Source organism: Epinephelus lanceolatus, chromosome 13 (assembly GCF_041903045.1).
Source record: "Epinephelus lanceolatus isolate andai-2023 chromosome 13, ASM4190304v1, whole genome shotgun sequence".
Taxonomy (NCBI): domain Eukaryota; kingdom Metazoa; phylum Chordata; class Actinopteri; order Perciformes; family Serranidae; genus Epinephelus; species Epinephelus lanceolatus.
The window spans coordinates 32,734,055-32,755,159 of NC_135746.1; the positions used below are offsets into that span (position 1 = coordinate 32,734,055).

Sequence of the window (21,105 nt, forward strand, 5' to 3'; positions counted from 1 at the left end):
GAGAGAAAGAGTGTAACAGAGGGAGAGGTGTTAAAATTGGATGAAGAGATGCAAAGGAAGAGAGCAGAGCACTGATCTCCTGTTTTGATCAAAATGTGTTTAATTTGACTCTATTCCCTGAAGATTTTTTTGACATCCGATAAAAACTAACTTTATATTGAAGTGTTTCACAGTGTTTATCATTGAATTGAATTATTCCACAAGTAATCAGCTAGTATATACTTAACATTTTGACCAAAAACACCCTTTTCACTTCCTAATAATACTTAATTTTCACAACATAAGACATTGTGCAACTGCAAAGACAGTACTTAGTTTACTCATAACATTTAGCACAAATGTACAGATCAGTATTTGCACAGAATCAATATTTAATCACTGAAGTGAAAATCACTACTATCCCCTTTTTTTCTCCATCAAAATTAGCATGTGTATGCATATCTGTTTTTTTTAACTCAGAAACACCAGCTAAAAATAGGTGAGAAACTCATTTCCCATTGCCAGTAGACCAAAGCTGTGTGCACGGCTCTGTGTGGTATGTCATGTTCGATGTCACGGACAGGCCAGAAAACAGGTTAGTAAACAGTAAAGCAGCATGGGTTGCGGCTGTTGCCTTTTTTTAAATGGTCTATATCATACTTATTTCATGTCTCTTTCAAACTCAGCGCTGACAACATTTTTAACAATGTTGAAACCCTGTTTGGGTGTAGATGGAAGTAGTGGCCTGTCATTGCATCTTTCCTGTTAAAGAGCTAAAATCCATCACTGCCTAATAATACCTGTGACTGCTGCAGAGTCGTTTGTCCCGGGTGTGAATGCTGATTCTAACCTTTCCCATAACGCACAAAAACCCAATGTTAATGGGTGTTTGTGTATTTTATGTGCAGTGGGAAAGGGACTTTAATGAGAATATCTGTCTTTTAACCTGGCCTTAGACAGTAGAGAGAGTGGAGATGATGAAGGAAGTAATAGTAAATCAGTAACACAAATTCAAGTCTTCACACAGATCAAACCCCCTCAGTTTTTCCAACTGTTCTCATTCCCAGGTCATCAAATACTAATGCTTTGTTATGCCCCTTGGCGGTTAATACCGACACACAGGGCTGTCTTTAGCAGGCGCACAGCGGCCTCCTAGGTGTAGCACATGGTTAATGTTGTGAAATGGCTGCAGTTAGGTTAATGCAACAAAACTACTTAGATAGGTTTCGAAAAAAGGATAATGATTCTGGTTAAAAGAGAAATATTTGTTACAAAGTTAGGGTTAGATGTAGCGTAATGTGAATTACAAATGTAAATAGACTTCTCTAGTCTTCTGACCACTCAAAGCACTCTAACACTACTTGTCACATTCACACACTGGTGGCTGAAGCTGCCAAACAAGGTGCCACCTGCTACTCATTAAGTCACCCTTACACACCGATGGAACAGCTATTGGAAACAATTCCGGGTTAAGTGTCTTGTCTGAGGATACTTTGACATGTGGGCTGGAGGAGCTGGGGATAGAACCACTTCTTCCAGGTAGTGCACAAACCTGCTTTACCTCTGAGCCACAACTACCTCTTTTTTCTCATACATATGTAACTGATGTAACATAAGTTATGTACTTACAAGTAATTCATCGCTTAGTTGTGATCACATGGGGCACTAAATGAAAGTCCTGTGTTTGTTTGACCCACCCGTTCATCCAGAGCAACTACGCAGATTTTGGTGTAATAGCAGAGTAAGTCCTTTTGTGCAGCAAAAAAAAAACCTTGATAGATCCTGGATGGTATTACTTCTTGTACTTCTTTTGTTTTAAACATTTTAAATTAGTTGACACACACTGGTTGGATAACAAAAGGACACTGTGTCATGGCACTGTCACAAACGGTAGAAATCTGCTCAGTATCTCCTGTTCATATTGGACAATTCTGCAGCATGCAAATTTCTTCCAGTGCTAACGTTAAGTGCCAATTGAGGAAGGAAGTAGTGTATCCATTATTTAGCAAAGTGGAAATTATGGGTGTGGAGATCTGGCTGGCTTATAGCTCATGACCAGACTTTGTGTCCTGTCACAATCTAACACTTAATGTTGGAATTTCACCATTCGATAAATTTGTTATAACAAGGTTCACCCACTGCTGGTCTGCCACACTCACACGCTGTCTCACACATATAAATGTGCACTCATTATTCAGAAGCTCTCTAAATGACTGGAAGTGCCTCATTCCTTATTCAAGCAGTCATGTCAGGTCATCATGACGAAGGCTAAAAGAATATATTTGCAAGATAACACACTTCAGACTAAATCAAACAAATATCTCACTAAATGCATAATGAAGTTGTTGAAACTCTTAAACCTGAGTCGCCTAATTACAAGTCAACAAACTGAGCCACCAGCGCTGTCAGGAACCTGATGAACCTGATGCTTTTAAGGCTGAATGAAACTCAGTTAATCTGATTTATCTGAGAAGAAGTCAGAGAGGACACTTCACTCTAGTTAACAAGATCATTTATTTTCCTTCTGTTGCAGCCAAACACATAAAAGGTTACACAGTTTGTATTCAGCCAGTTACTACTAGTCACAACTAATCTGGCTGACTCAACTCAGTCTAGACTGGTATCTCAACTACTTAAATGATACGTCTGGTACGAGCTATGTGCACCAATTGATGTGCATTAAAGCCGCAGTTGGTAATTTTTCTAAAAAGACATTTTTGTCATATTTGCTTAAACTGTCACTATATCATGACAGTGATACGTGAGACAGATAATCTGGAAAAAACAAAAAAGATGTTCTTCCTCCTCCTCCTAGTACTTATGATAGCATTTGCAAGAATCCCCTGCAGCTGAACACAAAAACAACCAGTCAGAGCCAAGGAGTCTCTCACTCAGCTGTCAGTCATGTCAATCATGGCTCGTGGACTGCAGTCAAACTGTCAAACTGGGCAGCACTGGTCAAATAGGAATCAAGATTCTGTTACTGCATTGCCTATTTTCTCACCTCAAATGTATTCAGAAACAAATTTTAGTGTACTGTTAAGCAGCGAAATGAGCGTAGGCTGGTGAGCGATGCTTTGTTTTGGCTGGACTGTTTTCAACATGGTGGTCAGGTCATAAACTTTCTCAGTTTACAGCTAAACAGTATACTAAAATATGTTTCTGAAAACAATAGAGGCAAAAAATGCGGTAACACAGTCTTGATTGATATTTGACCAGTGCTGCCCAGTTTAGCAGTTTGACTGCAGTTCACATGATTGACAGCTACTTTAGAGACTCTTCAGCTCTGACCTGTAGTTTCTGCTCAGCTGTGGTGGATTTCTTGCAAATACCATTACAAGCACTATAAGGTGACAGAGGAATATTTTTTATTTATTTATTTATTTTTTTTATACAGATTATCCAGCTCTAATACCATGGTCCAAGTGAATACTCTGATTGGCTGCAGTTTCGGGTTTTGAAAGGTGATAATGGAAACCTGTTGAGAGGTTCCGGTGACACTGTCTGTTCACCATTTAAATGAATGCTCTGGCCACATAATGGTATGAGCTTGTAACCATAGCAACAGGGACGCAGTCAAAGCCTTCGTTTTACAACACTGATTGCAGTGCTTCAGTGCCACATGCTCTAAACTCAACAGGATGGAGATTGTAACACACAGGCTGCAAGAAATACACCGACCCTCTGAACTTATTGATCCTGTGTATCACATCTGCGATCATCTCACATCGCATTTGCTGTTCAACTTACTACTCAAGGCTGTGGCTGACAGTAATGTATTGTTTGTTGGTGAAAATCTTGGTATTGATTTGGGGACAGTGACATGGCTAGAAAGCTAGCTTGTTTTGTTGTCAAACATTCTGTCAAATTATATTTACTGTTTGTCAAGTGCATGCAATGTTATTGACTTTGAATCTTGCTGGCATAATGTTGGCTTTGTGGCCAATAGCTGAGCCAAAGGGTTTGAAGAACCTTATGGGGTGGTAATGATTGTTCTAGGTTTTAGGTAAACTCTCAGGTTTTACCAAAAGAACCAAGCTATGACTTATGAAAAACATTGAATTTTGATTGCAAAATGCATGACAATATAAATAAATGGTCTGCAATTGTTTTTCTTTGGCAAATGATAATGGCATAAGAGTCATATGTCTAGTCTTTAGTCTTTTACAGTAATTTATGGGCTTATTTGGTAAGAGAGAGAATAAAAAGTGCAGAAAAGGGGAATAGAGTTACTAAAAACTGAGAGAAAGATGGCTTGAGATGGCAGGAGGAAGATCAAAAAGGGAGTGAAAAGGAGAAAGTGAGGATGGACCAAACATCAGATAAACAGATGGGAAAAGAGTGAGGGGAGAGAGATTAACAGGCAGGGTTGAGCAGGGAACATGTAACGTGAGCGTAATTTAAAGAAGAATGAGTGGGAGGGCAAAGAGAAAATGGGAGATGCCAATCACGGCGACCCCGGCGGGTAAGGTCAGCAGTTAACAGCTTGTGAGAGTTGAGGTGGGATTACTCCGTCAACCCGGCAGCCAGACGTGCCATTAAACAAACCTGCAGTTACTTCTGTTGGCTCACCACGTCTAGCTCGCTCCCCAGTACTTCTCAAACTTTATTTAATTCAGATGTTTGGATGACTTTTTCTGCCTCAAAGCTCTTTCTTGTACCATTTCTCAATGTCAGTCTATCACTCGCCCAAGCCTGGAGGTCCACCCCTGACCCCACAATGAGGTTGCAAGATAAATGTGAGGGACTGGAAGATAATCAACAGTATAGAAAGTAAAAATAAATAAAGAAAGTCATGTTTTCTACTACACAAAATTGTGTTTATTTACCACCTCAGATCTTTAGAATAAAATGGATGACAAGGGGAAAAAAACAGTCTTTGGTTGAAGGGGTCACAGTTTTACCACATTCTTTCTTCAGCCTCAGTGAAGAGGAGCAACATTGGAAGTGAGTTTTTTTCTATTGGCCTTTCAGTTCATCTGTGATTGAAACTCTGATAGCTTCATCTAGTCTTGCCAAGTTATGTCTGTTTGTTTTGTACTTTAAACCTGAACCAGAGGCACATAATGTTCAAATACAGTTTTGATCTAATATGTGTCATGTTAGACCAGTATAAGAATCAGGTTTAATGTACGGTAGGTTCCGGGACTTTTCCTCAGTACTTTGGTGCACAACAATATAACAAGAAAAACTTTAAATAAAAAGCAAAACTAACTCCACTTAGCTTGCTAACAGTGTGGATACTTCCAAGAAAAACAAGACTTGGTTCTTTTAAAAAAAAAATAATTTTGACCACTGTAAAACTTGAATGAAATCACAAACAAAAAGAAATCAGAATCAAGCTGACACACATTAAATCCATGTTAGACCTCAACTTTCACTGTCAAAAAATGCTGGCGGCTAATCAATTCACCGCAAAAAACAACAACAAAATAACTACTTTTGATGTCAAATAGAAATTACTAGACAAATGATTCTTTATGTTTGTGAAGTCATCCATCATCATGCGAGCTGAACAGTCTTGTATTATGTGATTGTCTGTATTGACATTTAAACTGAGTGATCACAGGTAAGGTCACAGGTGACAGAAAGTTTCTTTTTAATATAACTGCCACTCAGCCCTGGCCAGGCCTACACCTTTAAAATGCGATGTTTTCCACCATATCAGAAAAACTCACTGAGTCATTCTCAGATTTTCTCCACAGGAGAGTGTTTTCAATAAATTCAATTTATTAGTGTCACAAATGCCAGCTTATACACAGTTTGCTTGATGTATTCTATCAGATTTCAACCAGTAGATGAGCTGTAAATTTCCATTAATGAGTTGTGGCTTTAGTGCTGTGCGATGCAGCACAACAGAATCAGAATAATTTATAACAAACCTCTTCATCTCTCAGTTATATTTCAGAGCATTCCTCTGATGGCTGAAAAGTCCATTTTAAAATCCATTTTTTCCCATGTGGTGTGTTTGAGTACGGAGCCAGAGAGCAGCTGTGGACCAGCAGGCGTCTTCAGAGAGCACAATTTCTACAGAAGGCGACAGCAGTAATTACACTGAGAGAGAGAGAGAAACATTCACGGTGCAGAGGCTCATAGGGAATACATATTAGGCTACTTGTACGATTAGTGTTCTGACATTATGCTGCCCTGGCATTTAGACCTCTTGGTTTTTAAATGAGAGAGCCTCACCGCAGTATTAAAACCTCTGGCGGCGGCGCTTCAGCTCAGAGAACCCTGTGGCATGAATTAAACATGGTGGGTAGTGGAGAGAAGGCAGGGGTGAAGGTGAGGAGCTGTGGGAGTGTTGATGGGTGATAAGTCAGGTTGTAAGGTCTGCTCCGTGGTCGTAACTTTGTCTAGCTGCTCAAACATTTTTCAATTTTCCTGACATTCACAGAGCACATTTGTGTGATGCTTACATTTTAACATGCCCTTTGACCACAAGTACATTCAATTAAAATGACTACATTTATAAAGTATGTCTTGAAAAAAGCGTTTTGATGGAATAACTCAACTTGAAGTTTCAGTAACTAACTTTTAGAAAAAACACCCTTTTGTCATATTTGCTGAAACTGTCTCCACACCCCGATGGTAGTTCAATGAAACAGATAATCTATGACAAAAAATCATTTTCCTCTGACTCCTCCTAGTGCTGCTATAAATCCAATGTATTATTGTAATTATTAATTGCTTTGTCAACTTAGCGTGAAACACACTTCATTCAAACTCAAAAGCAAAATTAAACTCACCAAAACTGTCTCAGTTAGACTAATAAGTCAACTTCTTAATTGGACCTTAAGTACAACAATCAGCAGCTCTGGAATGGTTGAAATAAACCCGTAATTCACAGAGGTTAGATGTGAAAATATGCTGTTTTCCCCCGTGGTCTCTCTCTCCGTTGTTGTGGCTGTTAGCAGTCCTTTAATGTTATCCCCACCCTCCACCAGAGACTGACCTCTGGTGGAGGGTGCTATGTACTACATATAAGGAATTCAATAGAGCAGCAGACTTGCTGCAAACTTTGTGCACACACTGGGCAGCCACCCCTCCCCTGCGCATACTCTCACTAGGGCAAGCTAAATATCTGAAATTGGTTGTTTTCATTCAGGTGCAGTAGATTCCTACAAATGTCATTAGGAGCACAAGAAGGAACTAAAGGAATTTGATGTTTTCACAGATTATCTGTCTCATGTACTACTGTCAGTATAGTATAATAGTGGCAGTTTCAGCAAATAAAATCAAAAGTTATTTTTATAAAAGTTACCCACTGAACCTTTAAGGTACAGTAACTTACATTCTTCAGAGCTTTCAGTTGTGTTGTCACGGCCTTCATAAGCAGATGGAGTGTTGACATGCAGTTAAAAGCTACAGAAAGGGCTCAAAGGAGACTTTGAGTTTTTTTGTTTTTTTTTTTAAATCAAACTATTATTTCCAAGGTCAAGAATAAACTTTCACACGTTGTAAAATGTGTGTAAAATGCATAGACAGCAGTGATAAAAGAACTTGAAGGAGCATCTTGCAGATTGAATATCTTAGATAATTTATACCTAATGTTTCGTGGAAATGATCATTTTTAAAAGTTAATGTCTGGTTTAATGTCTTTTACGAGGCATTTTGAGCAATGTCCTTAAAAAAGCAGCACCTAGTTTAGAACAGGGGCAGTATGATAGAGTTCAGGAGGGACAGCCAGGATTGTGTGAGGATGATGAGTTAATAAAAGAAAATTTAAAAAGAAATGGATGCCCCAAAGTTATATAGAAGATTAAAAGTACAGGTCCAACAGAGCAGACCATAGGGAACAAAAAGTGAAGGCCATGCATAAGACATGAATATTTAATTTGTCTCAAAAACATAGGTGACAAATTTTAATATATGATTTCTTTATTTATTCATTTCATTTATCTATGATTTTATTTATTTATTTATTATTTTATTTTTTAAATGCATTTATTTTGTCCACCTGGTTTATCAGCTTGTTTGAATGTGTATGCAAAGACAAATAAGATGTTATTAAAAAGAACATGGGACACAAATGTAAGAACAACAACCAAAAAAAAAATAGCAAGAAAAGACTGAGAGTGCGATGATTTCCTGTTTATTTATTCACATAGTGATTTATTAGATGGAGCTTTGAAATGTCTTTAATCACATGGCTGTAAGTATGTGACAGGTAAACGCTGCATGAATATAAATGAGGGACATACAGTATATGTACAGCATACAGTGATTCTGATGGGAAGGCACACAGTGTGCAGGTGTAGAAGTGAATTACAGATTGCAACTTTAGGGGGTCTGCCCTTCGCGCAGCAGGTCGTCCTATCACAGCATAATGTGTTAGAAAAATACCATGAGGCACCTGCAGGGATCAGGCGTCTGTATTCCCCGTGATGTTGCATGTGGCTTAAAAAGGTATGTGCAGAGGAGATAATTTGTCACTGAGAGAGTGAGAGAGAAGGAGGGAGAGAGGAGGGAAGGGAGGTGGATTTTGGAAGTCGTTATTCGGAGCTTTGAGAGTTCCACTCGTGCAGAGCTATTTCCTGATGTGTCCTTGAGTGCACTGCAGTCTGCAGCTGAAGTAAAGTCCAGAGGTAAAGTCCAGAGCAGAAACTTGAGCCTCACAGCAGATTAATGCGGTACATTTTATCTGGCCCCTCCAATCGGGTCACTCCTTTTGTCTGCCGCTATTGAACCGTGCACTCACACACACTCAGAAGCAATTACAATACCTTCACAGAGCTCGCTGCCGGTTATGGTTTTCTACCACCTCACACCCAATCTCTCTTTCTTCAGCTGTCAATAATATAATTATCTGCTTGGAAAGTCAGACAAGTCCTGCTCGTTTCAACTGGATTTTGGTGAATAAGAACACTCAGTTTATCCCCAGGGACAGGTTTATGTTTACACTTATTTTTTCAGGCAATTAGATCAAAGTGTTAAACAGCAAAAAAGACACAACTTCTTAAGTAAAGAATTAACTTAAATTAAAGGGACAGCTCACCCACAAGCCGAGTGCCATCTAGTTCTGTTATGTTGGAGAGAAGGCAGACATCCTCACGGCCAATATCTCCACCACTTGGCAACTCAGACCAAAACAATTTAGATCAATAAATAGCTCCACAGATAAAGAGAAAAAATATGTTTGTTTGATTTTGATGTGAACTGTCCCTTTAAGGAGTTTCAGTGGCTTTTTTATGACCTTGTGATTGACAGGGCTGATATCAAGATAATGACCCTTTACTTTCTATTGTGTCTCCAGAGTGCCACTCAAAGTGGAGCAGGCTAACAACGCTCGGGACGCCCTGGCAAAGGCCGTGTACAGCCGCCTGTTCGACCATGTGGTGACCAGGGTCAACCAGTGCTTCCCCTTTGACTCCTCCGCTAACTTCATCGGTGTCCTGGACATTGCTGGCTTTGGTTGGTATCCCTCAAAAACCTCTTACTGCTTTTGCAACGACACCTGAAAAGTAAAGGTTAGAGATGTCCCGAGCTGATCACGGCATATTTTTTTTTTATAACACATATCTTTATTGATTTTTGAACTTGGTACATCATTCGTTCAGGATAATTTGTTATATCTTTCAAGTCTTTAAACAACTTCCCTCCCTCCCCCAAACCCTGAACACAGAGCCAACAGTATAAGAAAACAATAACAATAATGTGTTGTTATGTTGGCGGCTGCAAATAAAGAAAATAACTTAAATATGTACATATGTCCCTGTGGCTACAATGTGTACAGCACGCCTACATGTCATCAAGTAGATATATACAGTACAGGCCAAAAGTTTGGACACACCTTCTCATTCAATGCATTTTCTTTATTTTCATGACTATTTACATTGTAGATTCTCACTGAAGGCATCAAAACTATGAATGAACACATGTGGAGTTATGTACTTAACAAAAAAAGGTGAAATAACTGAAAACATGTTTTATATTCTAGTTTCTTCAAAATAGCCACCCTTTGCTCTGATTACTGCTTTGCACACTCTTGGCATTCTCTCGATGAGCTTCAAGAGGTAGTTACCTGAAATGGTTTCCACTTCACAGGTGTGCCTTATCAGGGTTAATTAGTGGAATTTCTTGCTTTATCAATGGGGTTGGGACCATCAGTTGTGTTGTGCAGAAGTCAGGTTAATACACAGCCGACAGCCCTATTGGACAACTGTTAAAATTCATATTATGGCAAGAACCAATCAGCTAACTAAAGAAAAACGAGTGGCCATCATTACTTTAAGAAATGAAGGTCAGTCAGTCTGGAAAATTGCAAAAACTTTAAATGTGTCCCCAAGTGGAGTCGCAAAAACCATCAAGCGCTACAACGAAACTGGCACACATGAGGACCGACCCAGGAAAGGAAGACCAAGAGTCACCTCTGCTTCTGAGGATAAGTTCATCCGAGTCACCAGCCTCAGAAATCGCAAGTTAACAGCAGCTCAGATCAGAGACCAGATGAATGCCACACAGAGTTCTAGCAGCAGACCCATCTCTAGAACAACTGTTAAGAGGAGACTGCGCCAATCAGGCCTTCATGGTCAAATAGCTGCTAGGAAACCACTGCTAAGGAGAGGCAACAAGCAGAAGAGATTTGTTTGGGCCAAGAAACACAAGGAATGGACATTAGACCAGTGGAAATCTGTGCTTTGGTCTGATGAGTCCAAATTTGAGATCTTTGGTTCCAACCGCCGTGTCTTTGTGAGACGCAGAAAAGGTGAACGGATGGATTCCACATGCCTGGTTCCCACTGTGAAGCATGGAGGAGGAGGTGTGATGGTGTGGGGGTGTTTTGCTGGTGACACTGTTGGGGATTTATTCAAAATTGAAGGCACACTGAACCAGCATGGCTACCACAGCATCCTGCAGCGACATGCCATCCCATCCGGTTTGCGTTTAGTTGGACGATCATTTATTTTTCAACAGGACAATGACCCCAAACACACCTCCAGGCTGTGTAAGGGCTATTTGACCAAGAAGGAGAGTGATGGAGTGCTGCGGCAGATGACCTGGCCTCCACAGTCACCGGACCTGAACCCAATCCAGATGGTTTGGGGTGAGCTGGACCGCAGAGTGAAGGCAAAGGGGCCAACAAGTGCTAAACACCTCTGGGAACTCCTTCAAGACTGTTGGAAAACCATTTCAGGTGACTACCTCTTGAAGCTCATGGAGAGAATGCCAAGAGTGTGCAAAGCAGTAATCAGAGCAAAGGGTGGCTATTTTGAAGAAACTAGAATATAAAACATGTTTTCAGTTATTTCACCTTTTTTTGTTAAGTACATAACTCCACATGTGTTCATTCATAGTTTTGATGCCTTCAGTGAGAATCTACAATGTAAATAGTCATGAAAATAAAGAAAACGCATTGAATGAGAAGGTGTGTCCAAACTTTTGGCCTGTACTGTAAATACTTGACTGACAAACAAAACACAAAAAGATACTTATGTATACATAAAGATAAGAAAAATAAAATATTATGTATGTAAAATAAAATAAAAAGAAACAAGAGAAACAAACTGAGAAACAATACCTAAATAAAATTTAAATGAAATAAAATAAAATAAAAATAAATTAAATTGGAAGGGTACAGTCTTACTTGGATCACGGCATATTTTAATGGACCAGCTAAGATAACAGCTGCTTCATGTTTATTCAGGTAAATACAAGTATCAAACTCGGTATTCAAAAGATACTCAGTGTTAAAGGACTTGTAACTTGATCTGGGCCAAAAAACGTTATCAGGACATCTTTAGTAAAGTTACTTACCCACTTACTTTTTTTTTTCTAAAACATGTCACTGTTGAATCTGTTTTCAACAACCATAACAGTCTCACAACTGCTCTATTAAATGAAAAAGTTTCATACACAGATGCTCTTAAAAATGAGTTGCTCAGTGTTGCTCAAAAGTGTCACAGAAACATGAAATTTTAAAGACTTTTTTCCCCCCCAACGTCATGTTTGATTTGTGACAGTTGCATATGTGGGATTTTCAGTGTTTTTTCGTAAGGAGTTTTGGCAGATAAAATACTCATAGTGTGTATAATATTTGACTTGTCTGTCTAAGAATAGAAAGAATAGGAAATTCCGGTAAAAGATCGCAGTGATCAAGTAGAAAAGATGTTTTTCTCAAAGCCATTATTGTAAAGACATTTTGTCCTTACACACATCTTACTGAGATCAAAAGAGCATCTGTACTGTGCATGATTTCTTAAAATAGTGTAACTTGTCAGATTTGCTTTGCCTGTGACGCAGCATCTTCAACTGACTCTCTGCTGCTGTTCTTGCTCCGCAGAGTACTTTGAACACAACAGCTTCGAGCAGTTCTGCATCAACTACTGTAACGAGAAACTGCAGCAGTTCTTCAATGAGCGCATACTGAAAGAGGTGAGAGCTCTCATTCACCTCGTTTCCATCCTCAGATCCATCAGCCAGCACAAACACCGGCAAATCAAAGCAAACATCTCGGAGTGACTCAGGACTTTGATTCATGCTACCATATAAGTGCTTTTCTTATTGTTAGCACTTACTTTCTAAAAGTAGGTGTTATTTTTTTCAAATTATAGGTTTCTCATTCCTGAATAAAAGTATAGACTTTCCAAAGCTCAGACACCTAAAACCATAAAACCTAAACTTTGTTCACTTTTAAAGGAGAGAGGTTTATTCCAAAACATGTTTTTTTCTTCCCTTTTTGAAAGTGTGTGTTAGGTTGATTACTGTTGATTTAAAAAAAAAAAAACTTTGATGATTATATCCTGTAACTGTTGCTCTTAAAAGTACATCTCTATATACAGACTCTACAGACTCTACATTCTGTATCACTGCAAACTCTGAATCCATCGCAATGGTTCAGCATATTTACTTATGTATAAACGGAAGTCGGAAACGGAAATTCACCTCCTCCGCCCAAATCAAACCGCCCCCGGAGGCTGTATTGCCGTCTGCTGGAAGTCAGACGCCGAATACAGCCGATGGGTTCCGAGAATGCATTTTAGATAACCAACAACTGCTGAAACATGATGTAGAAAGTTTGGTGTTGCTTTCAGTAAACTTAGTGTCTGATATTCAGAGGAAACTCTCCATTTTCAGCAGCCAAGCAACCATTAGCAGCGTGAAATCCGATGCTGTCCAAGTCCACAATGTTCCGAAACACCACATTTTATTCTGGGAAAATAATGATGCTCGATATATAATTTTTTTGTAACTCAGGGTCTTCATGTAATGAACTCGAAGGCACTAGAATGCTTAAACCTCCACCAACGCTTAGAAGGCGTCGACCTTGGAAAGCCACAGCCTCTGTAATGGTTTTTACTTTTGTTTGGTGTGGTGTGTTTCGACAAAATAAATTGTTAAAAAAATGCTGCTCCACTGATGACACAGAGATCTGAAATGTCACTGTTGTGTAATTGTAGTTTCATCGCAATACAAAAAGTTTTGGATCAATAACAAAATATAATCAGCTCATCATTAAAGCCATATCTGTTTTAACTTTGTTTGAACTTCTTCAAAATGAAGCATCATTAAAAGTTCAATGATATTTTGTTTGACTTTCATTCTGATCATCTTGTAACAATTGTGGCCTTTTGTCCCAAATGTTAGATGTCTCTTTTGACCTTAAATTCCTCATTTACATTCTTGAAGATGTTGACACCCAAAAATCTGTGAGCATCATCCAACATGAAAGCCACAACCTTAAGATGCTCATTCTGCCTCAAAGTGTAATGGCAGAAAGCCTGGTGGTCTAAGTGCCATTTGTTAGAGAGCTAGAATGCCCTCCAGGCGGAACCACAGAGTCATCGTTCTCCTCATTAGACGAATGCCATACACGCTGAGAATATCATTATGGATTCTCATTAGAAATCTCTCGTTTGCATTCCAGGAGCAAGAGCTGTACCAGAGGGAGGGGCTCGGAGTCAACGAGGTTCACTATGTCGACAATCAGGACTGCATAGGTATGAAGACGACACTCATCATTCGGCAGTCATGGTTGTGCATTCAGAGCAGCTCCAGTTGCTCGTCCTCCATATTCAGTGGTTATTCTTTGCAAAGGTGTTGAATGTTTATTTATATTTTTGCATAACTTATTTTTGCCCATGCGTAACACGTAATGTAACAAGACATAACAAGACCCACAGGAAGAGAACACAGAACGCTGGGGATACTCATCTTTAACTGAGCAGTCAATGTATTTCATATATTTTAGGAAACGCTGATATTGTCAAATATTCGGAGGGTGCTTGAATGTATAGAAGCATTCAAAATATATCAGAACAGTGAATTAATCAGGTGCAGTTAATGAAAAGTATCTACTCTAAGTTGACCGATAATGTACTTATACAGTTGACATGAGATATTTCTTCTTGGTTTGATTCTGAATTTAGCTCCTGCAGTGCATCATGGATTATAAAACCTTTCTGCCTACAGAATGTGTGCTGACATGTAAATGAAAACAGCAGGAACCTTTAGTTCTTAACTTGTGACCTGACTTGGACCTTTCTATCTAGACATGGGACTTGTAGGTTCTAAGTTGGGACTTGTTTGCCCTGACTCTGCTGGACTTGACATTAGACTTCCCTGTATTTGAGCCTTGTAGTTTGTATGGGGTAAGTTTGGTATTTTCCAACCTGGACCCTATTTTCCCATGTTTTTGCATCTAAGTGACAAATGGGAACAACAATTTTTGAAATTGGTCCAGTATTGGACTAGTGCTGCAGTCGTCACTAGTGAAACAGGCTGCAATGTAACCACACAGGACATGTTCACACCATCAATTTCCGTCTGCCCAAAGTACTTGTTTTTGCCACTGACAGGCTCAGATTGTTGTTTTAAGTGTCTGAAAACATTATGGCTAGGATCCCTACAGAGATAGACCTTTTTGTTAAAAAGTAAGATCTTTTTTGGTTTACCAAAAACAGCCCCGAAATTGCTACCGCCAATTCCACCAGACTATTTTAATAAATAGTAATGTTAGCTTGTACAGAGCTAGCCTATTTTCACATTTAACTGGGTGAATTAAGGGTTTGTTTCAACCAAACCAGAGCTGGGGATTGTTGGAACAGAGGAACGACAAACGAAGATGGTTTCTGTGAGTTTTATTTTATTTCTGTTGACTTTAAATGAAGTGTGTTTTATGGTGATAAAACTACTGTGTATTTAAATGGAGTCTGGCAGGAGTTGTTATAACAACTTTGGGGTTGTTACTGGTTAAACACAAAAGATCTTAGTCTTTTACCAAAAGGTTTATCTCTGTAGGTATCCTTTCCATACTATTGCCAGACACCTAGAATAATAATCTGAGCCTGTCAGTGGTGAAAACAAGCACCTTTAGTGGACGTAAATTGATCGTGCTAACATGCCCTTGATGGTGTCTGCAGCAATACTGGACCAGTTTCAAAAATTGTTGTTCCTACTAGTCAGACAAACACTCGTTGGTGTTGACTTCCAGTCTTGTTCTGGGTCTTGTAAATATTAGCTTGACATAACTTGCAACTCTTCTGTCTTTAATTGGGACCTGTTTGTCTTGAGACGTGACCTGAGACTTAACGGTCCTGTGTGGGACTTGCTGGTCTCAACACAGGACTTTTATATCATAACTTGTGACCTGTGACTTTCCTGTGTTGACTTCAGACTTGTTGGTGTTGATTCAGGACTTGACAGTGGAGTTGATTTGTGACTTGTACATATTTAATTGAAACTTGACTTGGAAATGTGGAACTTGCAGATCTTGACCTGGGACTCTTAGGTCTCAACTTGGTCCTTGATGAAAGACTTTCCTTTCTTGACTCTGGACTTGTTGGTGTTGACTTGAGACTTGACATGAAACTTGATTTACAGCTTCTAGGTATTGAATTGGAACTTGTTGATCTTGATTTAGACTTGAATCTGTACTTCATTGCCAGGACTTGAGATTTACTTCAGACTTTGTGTTTCCTCTGCTTCTGCACTGCATAGCTGTATGTATTACTCAGTCTCCAATACTCTCTCAGATAAAGTGTTTTCGAGTCTCTGCCTGAGGTTTTACACGGTTGCTGCTGCTGTTGCTTTGTAGTATTCGTGTTTTTAATTCTCTCGTTCAAGGGTTGTTTGCCTCCAATCTTCTGGAGCTATACGGGAGGAGAAGTTGTGTTTATGAGCAGCAGCATGCTGCTCATTATTGGCCTTAATGTGCTGCTGGCTCTGAGCTTTGGGTTTTGTGAGAGCTGCCTCTCCACAGTTTGACCCCGGAGCCTCTGCGCTGTTTCATGGACAGACAAAGTAAAGAGGCAAAGTGATGAAGCCCCAGAGTATGTGAGCTCCTGTCCTGACTGAAACGTGTCTTCATAAATGGGGAGGGAGATAGATGAGAGGTGATTTAGAGGTGAAGGAGGTTAATTATGCTTTTTGCTGATGTCTCAGCTCTGTGAAATGGCATCAATATTAGATGCTTAACTACAGCGGAGTCAGCTGGAGGGAGGCAGTGGTCTGGCCAACGCAGACTGTTTACAATGAGCTCTGTTTATTGGCTCGAATCTTTAGATTACCACAATGTATTTGTTTGTTTCGGCTCCTGTTGTGTGTTGGGGAAGCAGCAGTTACTCTGTCCACACAAAGAAACCAGAGAGAACATAAAAATCTCACTTGATGTAGCAGAAAATTAAATCTGTACAGGCAGAAGATACATGAATGCATGCAAGATGAAGCAGAAATTAAAACAAAGATTAGAAGCAAACGGAAAATATCTACAACTTCACAAAACAAAGTCTAAAAGGGCAATTTATTTGTTAACATTTTATTCAATTTAGCAATTTTGTTCCTGTCTGTGTTCATGTTGTTTGCAGTTACTGGGAGCAGGTAGAGGGGGTGGATGAAGGGATGAAGGTATGGATGAAAGGATGAGGGGATGTCTCCGAGGGTTTCAGGAGAATGTCTGGCTGCTTTGTAGAGGCTCCTCTGGTCTCTCGGTTAGTTGGATGGAGCGAGTTAGTGAGTAGGAGTCTGTATCAAACAGCTCCTCTGTGTACATGTCAGAAAACATTACTCAGAAAGACTCAGTGAATCATCCTCCATAACTTCCTGCTTGTCAGTGCGGCTCTCCTGTAGCATGCGTCTGTTTTACACACACCTTTCAAGCATGTTGTCATGTTCACTGTGGCACTGACCTTCCTACTACCTACTAATGTTTTTGATCTTGTTGGTTACTGTATGAACTGGGCGTCTACATAGTTCTCACTGTGAGCTGCCAGTCGCTGGCTACTGATTGATAACACATAACATGAGATTTATCTGAATAGCTATCCCAGAGAATACAGTATGTTGCATTATGACCAGAGAAATTAGTAAATAATATAATAGTAGGTCCATAAGAGCTTATAAAGTCAAGCCAGTTTTTTGTATTTCACATTTTTGGTTTTCTTAAAGGTTCAGTGTTTAGGATTTAGAGACATCTATTGTCAGGAATGATATATAATATTCATAACTATGTTTTCATCAGCTTGAAATAGGGCTGCCCCCTGAAAGTCAAAGATTCTAGCACCATTTGAATATTTGACAGTAACATCTCTTCTCTCTATTCCAGGCAGCTGCAGACACAGACCCAGGTTGAGTCTGAGTGAGACAGAGGCAGCTGCCTGAAGGAAGAGAGGCTTTGCCCAGATAGGCTATATTATAAGGTTATATTCTGCCTTCTGCTTAGAAGTGGTCAATTTAATACTCACAGCAACTTAATACGATACAATCTCTGAGGCTTAGGCAGTTTCAAGGTATAACAGTATACCAGGGTTTGAAGAAATCCTGAAGATAAGATTTTCAATACTGTCAAATTTTTTTTATACCTTGATGAAACACTGATCTGCCAACTGATTAAATCCGGGTGCCGCCATCCTCTCGCTAAACAATTTAAAGACTGCTTCTCCGGGTTCAAGCTGTTGGCTGTTTTTTCTTCCCTACCCAAAATGCACTGCGCTAGACGTCACTTCTTCTCTTTGGTTCACTGGATAGTCCGTTTGCATTTCCCACTGTAAGCGAACCACACCAGGGTTCAATTACAAGTGAACCGAGACCCCTAGTTTTCAAGCGGACCAGGGTTCGCTCGTTTGGTCCGCACCAGAGTTCGAATGAGTGTTCACACCACTCCAAATGAAACGAACTATCCAGTGAAGCGGACCAGGGTTCGTTTAAAGCGGACCAAATAGGGTCAGTGTGAATGCATCCTAAGATGACTTCTTCCAACAACAGAAGCTGTTTGTTAGCAACATGATTTTATTCAGCTGCCCATCTGCCACGCCCAGCATTAACCATATGTATTTAAACCTGCAGACTCGTCTAAGTAGGCTGATTACATATTAGAGACACAGCATTGTAGGCTTGACAGTTACACACGTGCTACAATCAGTTCAGTTTCTGCTAGTACAAGTTTGAGTTCTGCAACCTCACTGCTAAATGGCACTGAATCCTACACACTAGACCTTTAAACTAGTTTTTGATAAATGAGTTTGAGTTTTAATATTGAAAGATGCTCAACTCTAAAATTACTTTTCCTGAAATCATAGTGATAAGATAAACCGCTTTTGCACCTTCCAAGTCTGCTATACTGTAAAGTTAATGATGATAATAATAATAATAATAATAATAGTAATCATCATCATCGAAATTTGCTCCCCCATTACCTCTTGAGTTAGACTAGGTCAAGGAGAAACTGTTCTCCACATCTTTTCCCATTCACTTTAACTTTAATTGGATTTTTAATCGTCTACATCACCCGTCCTTGATTTAATTGGTCGCGTTGCCCGGTGGCCTCCGGTAATCCGCAGCAGCTTTCATTAACAGCATTGAGACGGTGTGGCTTTTCTCATGCTTCTCATGCTTTCTTCACAGACCTTGTGGAGGCCAAGGTGGTCGGCATCCTGGACATACTGGACGAAGAGAACCGACTACCTCAACCCAGTGACCAGCACTTTGCTGACACTGTTCACAACAAACACAAGGACCACTTCCGCCTCACTGTGAGTGACTCTGAAACACAAGAAAGAAGTTGTGCCATTAAAGCCTTTAAAACCAGGAAAAGACAACCCTTATGATAATACAATATCCAAAATCTAAGACAATATCCAGTCTCTTATGTTGATATCAATATCAATACATTACCAGCCCTACTGTATGACTCATAAGTGTTTCTGATAAATGGTTCCTTAAAAGTATTGTGCGCTGAATATACTTATTTCATTCTCTCAGCTTAGTGATTTGTATCTTCAATTTGTTCCCTCTAAATACTTAATAATATGCTTCAATTACGTAGCTGTTTTCCCCTGCTTTCGGTCTTCATGCTAAGCTATGTTAACGAACATCTTGACTCCAGCTCTGGCTTAACACAACAACTTAAGATTCACATCAATTTTTTCGTTTAGCTCTTTGCAAGACAGCGAATAAGGGTATTTGTCTAAATGTCTGCCTAGTGCTTATAAAAAACAGTGTCAAAGAATCTCCTCTTGGAAGATTGCCGTCCACCAAAAACTTTAAACAGCCAAGTCTGCACTCCCAGAATAAATCACCTCCAAGAACTTGAAGGGAAAGCGCTTTATTATGTTTATCACATTTGGAAATGACAAAACAAACAGATAGAGCCATTGGTTAAAGAGGCAGTAATTTTTTTTACTGCCAGTTTTATTGGGGTGGCAGAGTTGGGTGACACCAAATACAGTACACACACAAAACCAAAGGTCTCTGCTCAATATCATAAAGAAAACATGTTTTGTTAAGTTTTGGAATTTGTGTGAACTCGCCCTTTAATTCTATTTCTCTCTCTAAGTAGGTTACATGGCAATGGAAAGCCCAGTTATCTTTTGCATGTCACAGATACCTTTAAATAACTTAAAAAATGTGATTGTTTTTGTGTGTACTGCTTTACTTTCCCTGTATTTTTATGTAAATGTAACAATTGATTTTTACGACAGAATTTCTGATTATGTTTTTTATCCATAAACAAATATACCAAAGGCGGTGTAGGTCTTACAGTCAGGGTCATCTCACATTGTGCCGATACAATGAGTTTGCATGAGGAGTGATGTTCAGCCTCAGAGTGATGTGGTGTAGCTGACAGTCAAATTACTGAACACTGACTCTTAATCTTCATTCTCAGCCCAGAGTGATTGACAGGACTGGGAATTAGCATGTCATTGTAAATGGAAAATATGCAGGGAGTCTGCTGAGTGTAAGTGTTTTGCTGTGTGTGTATGTGTGTGTGTGATTGACTCTGTGTGTGTGTGTGTCTGTCCCTCAGGTACCCAGGAAGTCTAAGCTGGCCATCCACAGGAACGTGAGGGATGATGAAGGATTTATTATCAGACACTTTGCAGGAGCCGTGTGCTACGAGACGGTGCGTTCACAAATCATGCTCCGCTCTGCTTTCCTGGAGCCATCTTTGAAATTAATGTCACATAAAATAATTTAAAAAACACTTCTGACCAAAGCAAGTGACCATTCAGATGACAGTGCATTTTAAATAAACTCCAAAATCATATGGAAACACTGTTGTTGCACTGTCTCATATAATGAGACTGAATATTATTCTTCACCTGTACAGAGTGCAGAGGTAGCAGGGGCAGTGTGAGTCATAAACAACAACCAACCAAAAAATGAAAATTTGAAAAAGTAATAGGATTGTGAAATTGTGTACGAAGGTGAACCTGAAACAGAGGCCTTCAAGTTAAGCAACAGAGCAGCGCAGCACATCCCCGGAGTCTGAAAACATGTTTCTGAGTCTGTTTGAAAAATGTCCCTTTCTCAGATCAAGTTTGTGGAGAAGAACAACGACGCTCTGCACATGTCTCTGGAGTGTCTGGTCAGTGAGTCCAAGGACCGCTTCGTGCGAGAACTCTTTGAGAACTCCAACAACAGCAAAGACGTGAAGCAGAAGGCGGGAAAACTCAGCTTTATCAGCGTTGGCAACAAGTTTAAGGTGAGTTTTAGGTGAAATGAAGATGATTCATTATCCTGAAACCACTTCAGAGAAAAGTATTCTTCCCAGATTGATTTTCTGTGTCAGATGTTTTTATGGATGCAGTTTTTGGGTATAAAAGTAAAGTTTAATTCTTCTTCCATTGAAGTGACCCACATTCTCCACTCAAACATCTTTTTGCCTCTTGTGCTGTTTTTGTTGCGTGG

The 21,105-nt window shown here is 39.6% G+C and overlaps 1 protein-coding gene across 5 annotated transcripts in view; it reads left to right on the forward strand.

Moving 5' to 3' along the window:
- Positions 1 to 21,105, forward strand: part of LOC117270786 (unconventional myosin-VI) — a 184,796-nt gene that overhangs the window by 84,555 nt on the left and 79,136 nt on the right. For all 5 annotated transcript variants that reach the window (XM_078174048.1, XM_033648647.2, XM_078174049.1 and 2 more), the window contains exons 13-18: positions 9,236 to 9,393; positions 12,263 to 12,354; positions 13,847 to 13,919; positions 18,820 to 18,947; positions 20,222 to 20,317; positions 20,729 to 20,899. In XM_078174048.1, the coding sequence (XP_078030174.1) occupies positions 9,236 to 9,393; positions 12,263 to 12,354; positions 13,847 to 13,919; positions 18,820 to 18,947; positions 20,222 to 20,317; positions 20,729 to 20,899 (718 nt within the window). The remainder of the gene's footprint in view (positions 1 to 9,235; positions 9,394 to 12,262; positions 12,355 to 13,846; positions 13,920 to 18,819; positions 18,948 to 20,221; positions 20,318 to 20,728; positions 20,900 to 21,105) is intronic.